The sequence below is a fragment of the Ostrinia furnacalis genome, unplaced genomic scaffold (genome assembly GCF_004193835.3).
Source record: "Ostrinia furnacalis isolate ACB-3 unplaced genomic scaffold, ASM419383v2 OfSCF7368, whole genome shotgun sequence".
Lineage (NCBI taxonomy): Eukaryota > Metazoa > Arthropoda > Insecta > Lepidoptera > Crambidae > Ostrinia > Ostrinia furnacalis.
Genome location: NW_021137607.1, coordinates 79,769 through 95,221, shown reverse-complemented (window position 1 = coordinate 95,221; position 15,453 = coordinate 79,769). Strand labels below are relative to the sequence as shown.

The 15,453-nt window shown below is 36.8% G+C and overlaps 1 protein-coding gene across 2 annotated transcripts in view; it reads right to left on the bottom strand.

The window, feature by feature from the left end:
* Positions 1–714: 714 nt before the first annotated feature.
* The window catches only part of Tgi (Tondu-domain-containing Growth Inhibitor), a 31,740-nt gene continuing 17,001 nt past the window's right edge, over positions 715–15,453 (bottom strand). Inside the window, exons 1-5 of one of the 2 annotated variants that reach the window (XM_028320402.1) lie at positions 8,986–9,331; positions 7,080–7,224; positions 6,115–6,260; positions 3,389–3,508; positions 715–2,578 (exon numbers count right to left, since the gene is read on the bottom strand). In XM_028320402.1, coding sequence (XP_028176203.1) covers positions 2,127–2,578; positions 3,389–3,508; positions 6,115–6,260; positions 7,080–7,224; positions 8,986–9,130 — 1,008 coding nt within the window. In that variant the 5' untranslated portion in view covers positions 9,131–9,331 and the 3' untranslated portion in view covers positions 715–2,126. Of the gene's footprint in view, positions 2,579–3,388; positions 3,509–6,114; positions 6,261–7,079; positions 7,225–8,985; positions 9,332–15,453 lie in introns of those variants that run through there. The other variant, XM_028320403.1, reaches the window with a different exon arrangement.

The window sequence follows — 15,453 nt, the reverse complement described above, 5'->3', positions numbered from 1 at the left end:
TTATTCATTTATGTCAACATTCAACAAAATTCTCTTTGTCATGTGAGTGCGACTGACTACCACGTCTACACCTAAAACAATACGAGCAGAGATGCTCAACTCAAATAGTAGAAAAAATTAGTCAACATAATTTATTACTTAAGTTTAAACTAAACGTAGGTATACTACGGGTGTAATATATATCTATATCTATATCTATATATTATATAAAAATGAAACCCGTTTTCCGTTGTCACGACATAACATGAAAACGGCTTGACCGATTTGGCTGATTTTTTTTTTGTAGTTTTCTAATACTCTGTACAAGGTTTTTACGGAAAAAATATAAAGAAAATCTCTACGCTAAGGCGGTACGAAGTTCGCCGGGTCAGCTAGTTATTCATAAATATACATAATATTTCTATATTTAATTTGAGCACGTTTGTATGAAATTGTCATGGTTTCTTTTTTTTAATTGTAGTGTATTTTTAAAAATATCTTAATAAAATATTGCTACATAACTGAAAGAAAAAATATTTACTATTATGTACCTCTGTATTGTGGAAAACCTTGGGGGAGGCCTTTGTCCAGCAGTGGACGTCATTTGGCTGAAACGACGACCTGTGTATTATGCTTATTTGGTAAACAATTATGTTGTTAATGTAATCTGTCTTGTGTAGATTATTATTTCTATTGATGTAAGATGTTTTTAATTTTTAAATAAAACAAAATAAATTCTGAGATTGACGTGTATTTTCTTAACTTCAGAGAAGTTTAATACCTTAACAACTACCTAGAGTGCATAAATAGGAAACATCTATGTACATACAAACAATATTTAAATTGTAGGACATAAAAAGACGTAGAGAGAATAACACATATAATTTGTCATCATTCATTCCCTCGCCGAACAGAAAATATTTAAAAATATATCATTCATTATATTGGGGAGAGTTAATAAATTAATTCGAACATTTCGTTGCTTAACTCATACATAAATATCCTGATGCGAAAGTTCTTGCCTTTCTAGACATTAATTTGAAAAACTCCACCAGATTTTTAAATTTCTGAAACAAAGCTTTAAAACTTAGCAACAACCACTGGTTATCTTAGACCAATGTTAAGTTTGAATCTTTTGAGGGTAGATTGAAGTTTTCTTTCTGGATACTATACATTAACCATACATTATCAGAACAAAATAGTATCATTAATCAATCATTCATTGTTTTTTATTTTGATCTATGGCATTCCATATTAATAATTTGATCTTAATAGAAAATAAACGTTACATTATTGCAGTCTGTCTGTCCTTAGAATAAAGTGATACACAGCGAATATTCATTTACAAAACCCATTTAAATTTTGTAGCTATAAAATAGGAGTAGAGATGTACAAGATAGAAGAGCCATAAGATCCGTTATTATAACAAAAAATAAGGAACCATTTATTAGTCGATTTAAGTACACGATACAAATAAGATGAAAGCAGTAAAATTGTTATAGTTAGTTTCCTGACTAGTTGGCATTCGTGACGTCTATGCTTCTGGGAATAGTTACTGTGAGAACCAGACTTAACAAAAATGCATGGAAATTAAAATTTAACATACTCCTAATATCTGACATCAGCTTCGTTGAGTTTTCGTAATTATTATCATACATATTCAAAGATCCACATCCATCCTACCCACATAATATACACATAGTTTACACAAGGAACATTAAAAATTAGACTTTTAAAGTGTTCACAACATTCCATCTTCCGATCTCCTAAGCGATGACTATTATTTACAATACTTAAACAAAGTTACAGTAACCTATAGTGAATTGTGCAAAAGCGCTTACATTGAGGTAATAACTTACGACGTGTAACTGGTGACTACTAATTGACTATTCATACAACAAAATATAAATTTAAATATCATCTCAAATACATTACCCAAAACCTAAGGTAACAGGATTGTCATGGATTCGGATTAAAAATTAGCGATCGTCGATAATCGACACTTAATTCGTGTCGACAATAAAATATCTGATAGCTTCCTTTATGTTAAACAAGTGGGAATTTATTGATACTGGAGTTAGTATCATGAAAATGCCTCGTAAATTTTACAAGGCAGTAAACCGAACCACGGAGACTTAACTGCGTCATTATATTACGACGCCGCTCCTTGAAATTATTTTCGTCGTTTCTTTTGTTTTGTCAGTTTCGTCTAGCTTCAGTTTGGACGATTGGATCTTCTTCCAGGTGTCGCCTAAGGCTTTGCTGAAGTGGTCGTCGACGACGTTTTTGCCTGTTGCTTGCGTTTTGTCGTTCTCTTTTAGCCTTGAGGTTTGGATCTGTCGCCAGGTGTCGCCGAGGGCTTTCGCGAAGTGGTCATCTACGGAAACACTAGCGTCGTCGACTTCCATGGCGATGATTTTGGTGGGTTTGGGGGGCTCTTCGGGCTTGAATTGTATGGGACTGCTGGCACGGTCCTTGGTATTCGGCTTGGGGCCAGGCTGAACTGCCTCCGTGTTCTTCTTGAACAGATTCATGTAGTCGTCTCCGAGCGAGCGCCTGAAGTGTTCGTCTATGACCGGGTCGCACATTGACATCGAACCTGCAATGAAGACATTTTGAAATTAGTTGTAGTTTTCTTATCTTTCTCTGGAACCTATGTGGTTTACCTGTTTCCTAACTTGTCATTATTATACACTGTAAAATCCTGGTTTTCCTATGGGTTTCCTAAATAAATAAATTAGACTTTTCATTGAAAACTCAAACCTCCTAATCTACGAGTATAAGAGTAAAGTTCTATAACACTGTTAATTAAAACACTGTCTTTGACTCTTGTTAAAATAATACATTCAAATAGGTAGCTTGGGTATAGTAGTCACATTAAGACGTTGCATACAACTGTCGAGAAGTCTTTTATCTTTAAAAATGTTATTTCTATTTAGTTATTTCCTCTTTACGTCGACTCATAGTTTACAACGTCTTTGCAACTTACGTTTATCTTATTTGCAATAAGCGCGGATAATGCATCCTCTACTAGCGTCCCTGAACAGAAAATTTCCAACAACCGAACAATATCTTAGCTATAATAAATAAAATTTACTTGAAGTACTGGCCTTATAAATAATCTCAGAATTGCTATGGAGATGGATATGCTCGGTGTTTCTTTCCGAGATCGAATCAGAAATGAGGAGATCCGTAAACTAACTAAAGTCGCTGATAGCCCCACGGATTAGCAAGCTGAAGTGGCAATGGGCAGGGCACATACTACGCAGAATATGGCAGAATTGACGGCCGATGGGACAGCAAGGTTCTGGAGTGAAGGCCACGTACCGGAAAGCACAGCGTAGGACGTTCACTCATAAGGTTGACCACAACCTCAAATGATGATGATGATAAAATAAGTGAATCTTACCAGGCGGCGCGTCATTGCTCTTGATGACAGATGGCCGGTTGTACGGCGGCGGCGCGGGCCGCGAACGCAGGCGCATGTCTATGGGTGCTTCATGCTTGCCCGGGTACTCTGGTGGTGCACCTGAAAAAAGAGCTTGAATTAGAGATGAAGTTGAGAACACTAAGATCCCAACATAGCTGAAAACCTGCTTGGTCATTATAACCAGATCACTGGTTAACATTATTGAAATACACGATTCTACCTTCATCAAAACCTGCTTGGTCATTATAACCAGATGACTCGCTGTCACTACTGAAATACAGGTTTCCATTCTCATCCCAACTCTTTTCCTTTTTTCAAGAACCCTTTTTTTTCGTTGGGAAAATACATGAATATGTATACCCACCAGCCGCGGGGGTAGCTAGTGGGCTATGTGGGGTTCTCCCTGCCAGAATTCTTCAAGAACCCTAAATCCATCTGCCCGCTTGAATCAGAATCAGAATCAGAATCAGAATCATCATTTATTTGCTATAAATGTGGTACAGGAGATGGATACAGTTAATGGTTAGGTCTCACAATTAGTCATTTCTGACATGCAAATATTAAATTAATTAATTATTAAACATTTCAACAAATTCCATTAAAATATTAGTTGCTTGCTTGAGTAAGTTTCTAAAGTCACACCGAAATTCCATCATTTCATGAGCAACAGAGCAATCTGGAGGGATAAAAGTGTAGCCTAGTTCCTATTAAAGATACCATAGAGCCTCACGTGATTTGTAGCTAAGTAATTTGTAGCTAGAACGCTGTTCCTCGATAAATACGCTAATGAAGTTGTTAAGAAATATTACCAAGTAAATAAAAAGACAAGTTCTGATGGTATTTATAACTTAGTAAGTAACGCAACGAGTTTTCTCCTAATTCCTATCTCAAGCAGAAAGACATTAAGTAATAGAGTCCAAAAACTATTGCTACGTCTAAATTGCCGAAGTTCCAAATGGGTCAGAAGACTGAAACGTTTGAATCAGCTATTAGTAGACGGGAACAAACTACGTTAACATACTTTTAGCAACATTTCGCAGCGGTAGTTAGATAACTCAATTACAAGTTAACTACGGTCAAAGTTAAAAGTTTCCAGTATATTGCGCCCTGGCGGGGACCGTCCGAGAACTATACGGGTGACCGTACTGGAACTATCCTACTCGTACTTTGTAATCAGGTCGAATTAAAGCAAAAACATGGGTCGTTATCACTGAGGATGTGACGTCATTTATGTTAACGCGACAGTTTCATTGTTTGAGAATGTCGATTACAAAATTAAATGTCCAATTCAAAGTACACTACAAAATGAGTCAAGGTTTTCGTAACGCGGAAAAGAAATATAAGTTGGTCACTCGTCAGGGCGAGTGACACAATTTGCTGGAGAACAAATATTTCTTTAGAAAATTAAATGGAAATTGTGTTAAAAATACCCTATTTAATGTGTCAATTTAAGTAACCTACTACAGTTTATTTTAAGTTCAGTTAGAAATATGAATATTGATGCTAGCTATCATAGTGCGTCAAAATAAAGCAGTCCTTGAAATAATTGTGTTATCAATCAAGTTCTGATTGCAGTAATGTAAAAACAATGCTCTATACAAAATCATCGATGTACATACACGAATCGCACAAATGATACGAGAAAACGAAAATAATTGGAACGAAGGAAGGTAAGAAGAACCATGTGGTTTCAACATTACATCTTCATTAAGTATTAAATTCGCAAAAATTATACCTTTTCGGACGACTTAATAATCCACGTAAAATTGAGAAACATGATAACAAAGATAAACCTCCTATGATNCCTATGAAACAAAGTCGGATACTTTCCAGACCGTCATTTATCTTTTCTCGGAAGAAGGATTACCGTGGGCCCGTGGCTCCTTAAAAACCTCGAGAAAATCCAATTACAACACTAAACTCGTTTGTTAAGCGCTCACCGTCTGTTACCCGTTTTAGTATCGTTCCAAGTTAAATGGAAAATGTTTTAATAGTTTTAAAATATACTGCTGCATAACTTTCGGCGAAAATCGTGTTATAATCTTTTGTTGGATAATAACGGTTAAGTTCTGGTTATAAATCCGGCGGTTTTAATAAACTTCAACGTCGTTTTTATAGATTCTAAGAAAACGATCTATTGGGTTTTGAATCGTTCCTGCGAAGGTGAAGCCTTCGCAATTCAGAAAATTATAATAGACCATAAGGGCGCACTTTAAAAGTAAACCTGAATAATAATGTTAGTAATTTACTTATAAATTAGCTAGAAAGTATGTGAAGAAAAAGGATGGCCTTCTTATCTTAAGTTCTAAATTCTGTGAGTAGTAAAAATTATATTGCGACAACTTTAACTTGTTTCAACTTTAAACTGTCTTCCGAGACATTTTACAAATTCATATCCTGCAGTTTTTTGTCAACTTGAGAAAATATTCTTCATAACATATTATTATGAGCTCTATTTCTTCCATATTTTACTATCTACTACTTAGGCTGGGTTGTACCATCTTTCTTTAACTTTAACGAACGTAAAAAAACTGTCAAACTCCATGCAAAAAACACCGGTTATGGTTAAACTTACGGTTAAAGTAAGGTGGTGCAACTCAGAATTAGAGAAAATATTCTTTTTTAATTTCGAATTTTCAGCGGAAGCCATACCTATCAGAAAATGGGTAACAAGTAGGTACATAGTAGAAAAGTGCTGTATCTACCTTTGCCGTTAAGAGCGAGGTTGGCAGGCGCGTCATCCACCTCATCCGAGAGCTCTCCGTCGCTGTGGGGCTGCGCGCGCGCAACGGACGGCGCGCACCGCCTCTCGTTGAACGACTGCGATCGGAGCGCCATCTTGCCGTTTTCTCTGGAAATTTAGTTGTTAGATTAATTTGGGATCACGAAATTTATGCTCAATTTCTCATCCAATTAGAAGGATCAGAAACTGAACCATTTAAGCAGATCAGAGTAAAAAGGTATAGGTTCATGATTTTAATTGTTCTTAGATAAGTTGATAATAGTTCTTTTCTTTTTTTTATTTGATGTTCATAAGTGCCACTTGTGGTCTAAACTAATAATAATATCCTAATCCTAATAATAATATCCTTGGACATTTTTACACTGCGCCTCTAGTCCCAAACTAAGCAAAGCTTGTACTATGGGTACTAGACGACGGGATAAACATACTTATATACTTTTTTTTTTTTGTAAATACATACATATTATACATAGAAAACTGAATAAATATTTTTGATTTTGATTTTTGATTTTCTTAGATAAGGATATTTTATGTCGTAATCATCATCATCATTTCAGCCATAGGACGTCCACTGCTGAACATAGGCCTCCCCCAATGCTTTCCATGTTGATCGATTGATAGGTTGATCGAATGGATATGTATGAGTTATTAAAGAAGTAGAAGACCACTTGAAAGTTTCTCTTATCTTTAAGCAATTTTATGAAAAAACTTTTCTTCATCTTTCTTGGCCAACTTGTATCCAAAAATACTGAGTAAAAATCATAAGCCNCATAACCCTCCTTCTGGCGCAGTCGGGTAAAAAGTTGTTCTTGAAGTTACATGATCGTGTTTTCCCTTTCCTTCACCATCAGAATATTTTCTTTGAACTCTTAATTTGCTTTACAGCTGAAAATCCTCCAAGAAATATAGGGATTTTTTGTCTTTTACCTGGGCCTGTACTCTGGAACCCTGGTAGCCCGTCTCTCCCGCCGCCATTTGCCGGTCATCTCCTTAGGCTGGGGCGTCCTGGGCGCTTCGGGGGAGAGGGTTCGGTCACCCTCTGATTCCCCACTCGACGCCGTGCTTGGGGTCTCTGGAAGTAAAACGTTATTGGTCAGATCTTAAGGATAATAACTTAAGTAAATCTTGACGCCAGGAACAGTTGTTGTGTACTTAAACAACAGATGATTAGGGGGTTTAAACTTTCGTTTTCCATTACATCTGAAACTGCAACAGGATCTAAACTTGACATTTATAATGTACCTATTACATGAGTAGGTGAAAACAGCTTGACGATTTGGATATGTTACATTTATGCAGACTCTGTTTGTGACCTCGTCTCTCCCTAAGTTACAACAGACGATTCATTGGCGTTAGAATAGTTTGCAAGTTTTTACTTTGGGTTAACAATGAAAAGAAATAGCTAGAAACTCAGATTACGTAACCTTGGCGTAAATTGACTTTGATCCCAGTTAGGTACGTAGTATATGTACTTTTGCACAAATCACTTGAACTCAAGATTTCAGAGATAATAACGGCCAGGAATTCTCTTAATTTGCTGATATCATAATCTGATTATATGTTATTATAAACAATAAAACTAACGTTGAAATATACATTTTAAAAATTTCTTAAAAAGCTCTATTTGACACATAATACGAGTAGGTAAGTAAATAAAAGTTAATTATGTTAATAAATAAAAAGTTAGCGTACAAATTATTTCATGCTATTGCATCGGTTCCAATCCTAATTCCAAATCCTAAGATTTACTAGAAAATGAGTTTTATTTTACTAAGTGTTGCTAACCCAAACATGAAATTACCAGAACTAAAACTAAACAATACATCNATTGGTCAGGTCTTAAGGATAATAACTTAAGTAAATCTTGACGCCAGGAACAGTTTTTGTGTACTTAAACAACAGATGATTAGGGGGTTTAAACTTTCGTATTCCATTACATCTGAAACTGCAACAGGATCTAAACTTGACATTTGTAATGTACCTATTACATGAGTAGGTGAAAACAGCTTGACGATTTGGATATGTTACATTTATGCAGACTCTGTTTGTGACCTCGTATCTCCCTAAGTTACAACAGACGATTTTTTGGCGTTAGAATAGTTTGCATGTTTTTACTTTGGGTTAACAATGAAAAGAAATAGCTAGAAACTCAGACACTTAGCCTTGGCGTAAATTGACTTTGATCCCAGTTACGATGTATACTTAGGTACGTTTGCACAATTTAATTGAATTCATGATTTCAGACGTAACAACGTCCAGGAATTATCTTAATTTGCTGATCTCTAAATCTGATTAGTAACAATAATACTATCAACGTCGAAATATAAATAAATTAAAAAAATATCTTAAAAAGCTCTTGTTGAGCCACATAATACGAGTAAATAAAAGTTCGAAGAAGGACTAGAAAAGGAGATTACTAAGTGTAGCTAACCTAGACATAAAACACCAGAACTAAAACTAAACAATTACATAGGTACTTACTTATTTATAACAAGCTTCCCAGAATAGAAATGGTTTCCCAGTAAAAACATGGTACTACGAAATCTTTCAATTACTATACCGGCCAGAGTATATCCTATCCTATTTCAAGAAACTAATTGTTTATTAAAATGTGGATATCAGTTCGTCACCGAATTCCCGCGGAATGTTTTCGATTCGATAACAAAGTCCCTGTAATCGTTGAATTTTAATTAAAATTCTGTCCGCCTTATTTTCGTTAGGCTTCGTCCAATTTAAATTTTCTAAACCAGTAACTGCTTTGAATGTGAAGGAATTGGTTTTCCTTTTTACACCGCACAAAGTAATCAAGTCCCGGAATAATTATTGGAATTACCTTTCGAGGTCGACGATGACGACACCCACGGCTGCCACAGAGGCACGTTAAACTTTGGTGACTGAGGCGGTTCCATGGAGAGGAGTTGCAGACTACTCAAAGAAGTCCGGGCCAGTAGTAACAGATAGTGTGGAAGTTCCATCATCACAGCACGATAACAACATACGACACGAATTGATCGTAAACTAATTCACATTTTAAAACGGCACTGTCGAAGGTTGAAGCAATGTTTACCATAAATTTAAATGAGCACTTTTGTCACAAGAATCAGTCCAAATCGTTCCTAAAGCGGACGGCGCCAGGCTAGCCTATAGACAAGGCATTGGCGTCCCGGCACAGGTAACACTGAAGGCCGACTGAATAAAAAATGAACTGGAAGAGATTACATTGGAATAAATAAATGAGATGAACAAAAAACAAACCGAAAAGGAAAAAGAGCATCACGCTACATCCACGCGGCCGGACGTTGCGGCGCTTCCTTCGAACCTTCGCGGTACAGGGTGCTACCCAAAACAGACGATTTTAGTAAAAACGAAAAAACACAGTGAAGAAACGCAATAAAAACGTAATAAAGATAAAACGAAATAAAGATAAGGAAGGTGTTACAATTACAACAAAATAATATCGAGGAAATCTTTTGAAAACTTCAACAAAGCACAAGTTTGAAATCCTTTTGTTCACTGGAACTCCTTTCGCGGAACAACAAACGACATCGCGAATACGACGAATGATTTCTGCCCTCGATCTGAGCGACACAAAGAAAATGATGACATCATAAAACGGGAAGTGCGAAATCACTAAACACAAAAACGAGACAGTGTAAAATCATTATAATGTAAAGCATTGTGTTAGACCTTAAATATATTTGTGCAGGAAACGAATTTCCTTTTGGAATATACGAACATGTACCCCGTGCATGATACCTAACATTTAAATAATTTTGGTTAAGATCTAAGATCGTAAGCATAGATTGAAATAGAAGGAAACGCATTTTAAATGCACCCTGTATCCAGAATACATCAACCTGTTCGGTCCATTCATGAAAGTGCGTGAGCGCAGGGCGCGGGGATTAATGAACCCCCGCACCCTCCAGCCTTCTTTCGTCTCTACGACCTCCAGATCACTAACTGTCTTCGCTAAATTGAGCTGTGTTTGTATACTGTTAAGGATGCATATTATTTGCCGATAGCGGTAGGTTTTGGTTTGTTGAATATTATGACTTGTTGTATGCGCAAGAGAGTCGTTGTTGGGTTGGGCATGCGTGTCTTAGGTTTAAAATTACGGTGGTTGTATCCTTGGAAGGTTGTGTTTTTATTTTCGTATGAGATGCGGGGTGGGGAGGGGGGAGTGAGCTGTGAGAAGTTGCCGCGCATCCCAGAAAGGCCGTATAAGCATTAGCTTTTTTATTGTCTAATAGAGCGAAGGAAAGGCCCGACAGGTAGTGTTTGGCGCCGCTGCATTAATTACGTCTGAAGGTTCGCCGAATAGAACATGGGTAATTAATAAAACAATTATTGGAATGTTTTCAAAGCTGCCGCTTGAGTGAAAAGGGAGTAAAAATTCGAGAATTTGTGGAGCTGACGCACCGAGCCTCTTTTTCATTACAAAAAATATGTACAAAATTAAGTGGTATTTTAAATAAATATATGCTAATTCTTACAGTGTGAACATTGTTTGTTTTTTGAATTAAGTACCTAGGCATTCTTAAAAACACAATAGTCAAGATTGTTCTAGCAATCACATTTACTTATATTCCATCCGCTACAAGTCCAACAGGCCTCTCATTTCCAGTGCCTAAATCCATTCTTTTGAAGTGTGGTCTGCGGAGACATCTCAAAGGATACAGTTCGGAGCTCAGTATAATTAAACTCTCGGTTGTGTTTTTTGTTTTTCCCCTGGCTCCTTTTATTTTCCGCCGAAGCCATTGAAGCGCGGCGGCATGGGGCCCAATCCCTTGCTACGTTGAGGCTAGATATTGGGGTCTACTTGCAAAACATTTCGATTTAGGACTCTTCCCGTCTCTGTCTTCAGCGAACAGAGATATGAGACGATAGGGTCGATGACGTAATCGATGAGCGCATTTGAGACTTGAGCCTCTAACAGTGATCAGGAAAATCAGGATAATATTTTGGTAAATAAGTAACCCATTTTAGGTTATTTATAGATATGAGAGGTTATGCTATCAAGAAAATAATACTAGTAGTAAAGTCCTACAACGATTGTGTGGTAATTTTTAATAATGAAAAGGTATACCTACCTAAGTTCGTCAGGAACTCTACCACAATGTCAACTGAAAATTGTCTGTAAATGAGATTCTAGTACAACCGAAAACATATTTTTAACGTGGACTTCATTACACTTAACTAATTATTACTGTGCTAATCTACTTGTGCACACAAAGTCACAACTCATCACAAAGCTTCTCTAAAACATAAAAGACGACTCTACTTAACACGTTCTACTTAGATAAATACGGGTATCTTAATGTAATTAAAAATTGGGAGACACTAGAGCATTTAAGTATCAACTTGCCCTAGTTTTATCTCTAAGATTCTAGCACGGAATGATACCTAGAGAGGAACACAGTTTAATCTTCCCCATAATGGAAATGTACCACGCAATGGTAGCCAAGTTAGAATTAGATTAGCTTGAGCACGGACGCAAACAAAAACTAAACCTCTAATGCGATCTAATGATCGCATTAGAGGTTTAGTTGTGATGATAAAAAAGCTGAGGCCATTTTGTATGCTTTTTATTGATGATGTCCCGATAAACCCACTAGCCACTGAGTTACGGACTGGATTTCNTGGATATCAATAAATTAAAGTTGTATAATTTATTAAAATTGTTATTCGCTCGGAGACATAAGCAACAAAAAGGTGAAGTCGAAAGGATATGTGTAATTCGGGGAGCGAACGAAACTCTAAAACTTACCCTAAGGGCTCACATCCTTTTACAAAATGTAGGTATGTTGTGCTATAAGCGAGTATTATATTAAAGATGTTTTAAGCCTGCACGGGCCTTTGAAAGGCGCTTATCTGCACGCATACCAAATTTTTATTTTTATTTATTGTAAGATAAAGTATTGCTCTGCAAACGATCCGAAAGCATGAATCGATTGTAAAGGGAAACGGAAACAAGGTAATGGTATAATTTGTTGTTTTAAAACTTAGCGAAAGTCTTAAATTCATTCATCATCGTTCTTTTATCAACCTTAATTTTGTGTGCTTTATTAAATAACTAGCTTTCCGCCCGCGGCTTCGCCCGCGGCTTCGCCCGCGTGTAATTTTGTCTGTCACAGAAAAACTTTATCGCACGCGTCCCTGTTTCAAAAACCGGGATAAAAACTATCCTATGTTCTTTCCCGGGACTCAAACTATCTCTATGCCAAATTTCATCAAAATCGGTTGCGAGGTTTAAGCGGGAAAGCGTAACAGACAGACAGACAGACAGACAGAGTTACTTTCGCATTTATAATATTAGTTGGGACTAGTTGGGATTACAAAGAAAATTGTGGTTTCTAATCCTATAATGTTATTTCAAATTCAATTACGATATTGATTAAAACAAAATGTCAACATTTTTATCGCTGTAAGCTTATTATGTTCTTAGTATTCTGTGAATTTAATACGCTGAAATTCCACCCCGGGTTCGCTCATAAAAGCTAGTATTACCATCAAATGTGACTGCCCATTGATCCAATGATGAAGCATAACTACCCAACAGCACGCAGCGATGCTTCGAGAATATTCGCGAAGATGCAACCAGCACCTCCGATGCATTCCAATAGAATACTTGACTTGTGCATTTACATACGCGGGAACGGGTTGAGGCGGCTCGTCTGATGCAATCAGACTATAGTATTTGCTGGGAACTGAGCCGATTTTTAAACTCAATAAAATAAATAAACATCAAATAGACATGATTTTAAGATTTTAAAGGGTGAATCAATCAATTTCAGCAATAATAAGGATTCAGCAATAGGTAATATAGGTATATATATAATAATGTACTTTTAATCACACGTCTGTATTAGAAACTAAGCTACTCGTAGTTCAGCGTCGTATTTAGGATAATTATCAACGGTAAGACTGACTGAACTTTAAGCTCCAGAGCGAACGATTGCAAGAATGCCCCCAGAAAAGTTCTGAAGTACAAGAAATCACATGTCTAACAAGCTTTAAGCTTACGAATTCGCCGGGCAATTACAAAATCTGAGTGCGCCATAATAGAGACGGTTTTAGGGCAATTCACTTGGTCGTGANGTCGTGAACCATCAAATCTTGAGCATTTTTCCCTATTATGTTAATATGATTGAGAACAAAATGCGTCACCGTATTGCAGTGGCAATACTGACGGTGCATCGCTCCATTTCCAATATTTACATAAAGTGACTCAAAGGTCTGTCGCCTTTGGTCTTCACAATCTCTTTATGGTAATTTTTGATCTGAATTCCATACAGTAGCCACGCACGACCGTATTCAAATGCAGAAAGCGCATTATATTGCATAATGAATAATGGGTCTGGTCTGGGCTGATGGGTGGTCTATTCCAGGTTAGGTCTATGTTTTCTAGTGCTCCCTTAAGCTGCTGTACTCTTAACTTATGTCCTAGTCGTGTGGCTATGATCTATCTATGCTCTATGATATCCATTATCCATAGTCTATAAGTAAAACGTATTATTTATGCATGAATATACAGATCATATCCAAATCTTGTGTTCTTGAAAACACCAGTATCAGTGTTAGGCTGGAGTGCACCATCTTACTATAACAAACTTCAAGTCTGTCAAACTCTTAACAAAAAACAGCAGTTATGGATTAAAGTATTGGTTTGCAACTCAGCCTTGGTATCCGTTATAAATAGGTGTTGTGTACCCGTTAAATATGAGCAGAAGCTCTTTTTCCAGGAAAATGTAGATAAAGCTTCTGCTGTAATATTTATCTTTCTTTATCTCCAAGCCAAGACATTTCTCGTCTACTTTATATAGCAATCGAGTAAAATACCTATTCCTCATCTAGTTAATATAACAATCGAGCAAACCTCATTCCAGTTTCGAATTCAAGGGCCAGATTCTACCAGTAGCCGCATCCGTGTCCGCGGGCAGAGGACGCGCGGGCGCAGCAGAGACGCGCCCTACAGGCACGCATTACCGACACGAACGGTAGCCGGTGCCCGCGCATTTGCATAACTGATTTGTTTTTTATCTCGTACATATGCATATAAATTATAAGACGAAGCACATTAGAATATTTCTTTAGATGCACCCACAAGGTTGCGATTGATGCAGGCTGCTACCAATCGTCCAAATAGAAATCATAGGGGAGGCATATGTTAAGCAATGAACGTTCTGTGGCTGAAATGAAGATGAGGATGACCCAGAAGAGTAGGTACTGTAGTTCACAAAGTTAGAGCTTTACTAGAGGTAGCTCTACCAAACGAAATGAATAAGACCTCGACTGCAATTGTAGAGCAATTGGTATTTTTAAATTGGTAGGAATTCACAATGAAACTGAAGTCTGCAATTTAGTTGCAGCCTCAACAACGCATTCTTTCACGAATGCCCAAGATGATTATTACTTTACTCGAATGGAGATTGAAAATGGGCCACATTAACACATTTAGCGCTTAGACCTCACAGAGTTTTGACAAAAATACTATAAGGTAGGTACTTAGATAGCGTGTATATCAACGTTTGATAAGTTTTCCGGGAAATAATCCTATAATTAATATCAAAGGAACCTAGCGTGAACCACTACTATCTCCTTGCCATTAATGGCTTAAGTAATTTGTTAACCTGTCCGTTACATCCTAGCAGATTGGAGAACAAAAGACGGTGGCACTCGCGGAACATTTGAATTAGGCCATTCATAACGCCAAATTCAAACAATATCGTAACGATTGTGTGCGATTGTTTCCTCATGGCAACATCAAACGGTGTTTGAAAATCGAACGTTGATCGAGCTGCGTATTGGCACGGTAATACTATCTATACAGTATTCCAACTCGGCCATATTTTTGAAATAAATGTCAACAGCCCCGCGGTACGTCACGGTATGACAACATGCGATAGGGCTGCCCACCTACAGTACCCATTCTAATTACATCTGTCTACTTAGAATTTCTATCTAGTTTTGTGATTGTAATTTTTTTTTATTTATACAAACAAAATACTTTGTGAATGGAATAGGATAAAAATGCGTGTTGTTTTGTGTTAGTAGATTTAATTTAAAAAAATAAACTAAAATAATTTTGAATCTACTAATCATAATGAGTACTTAATGACCTGTTACTTTAATTTCAGGCGGATGAAGTCGTGGGCAAAAGCTGGTTTAATACAATATAATTTTTATTTCAAATCAAACTGACTGAAAATGACCATTTTTGACTGTCAATAACTTGTTTTTGACAAATTTGACCGTAAATGACGGTAGTCAAATTCAATCACCTTAGTCATTTTCAACACTA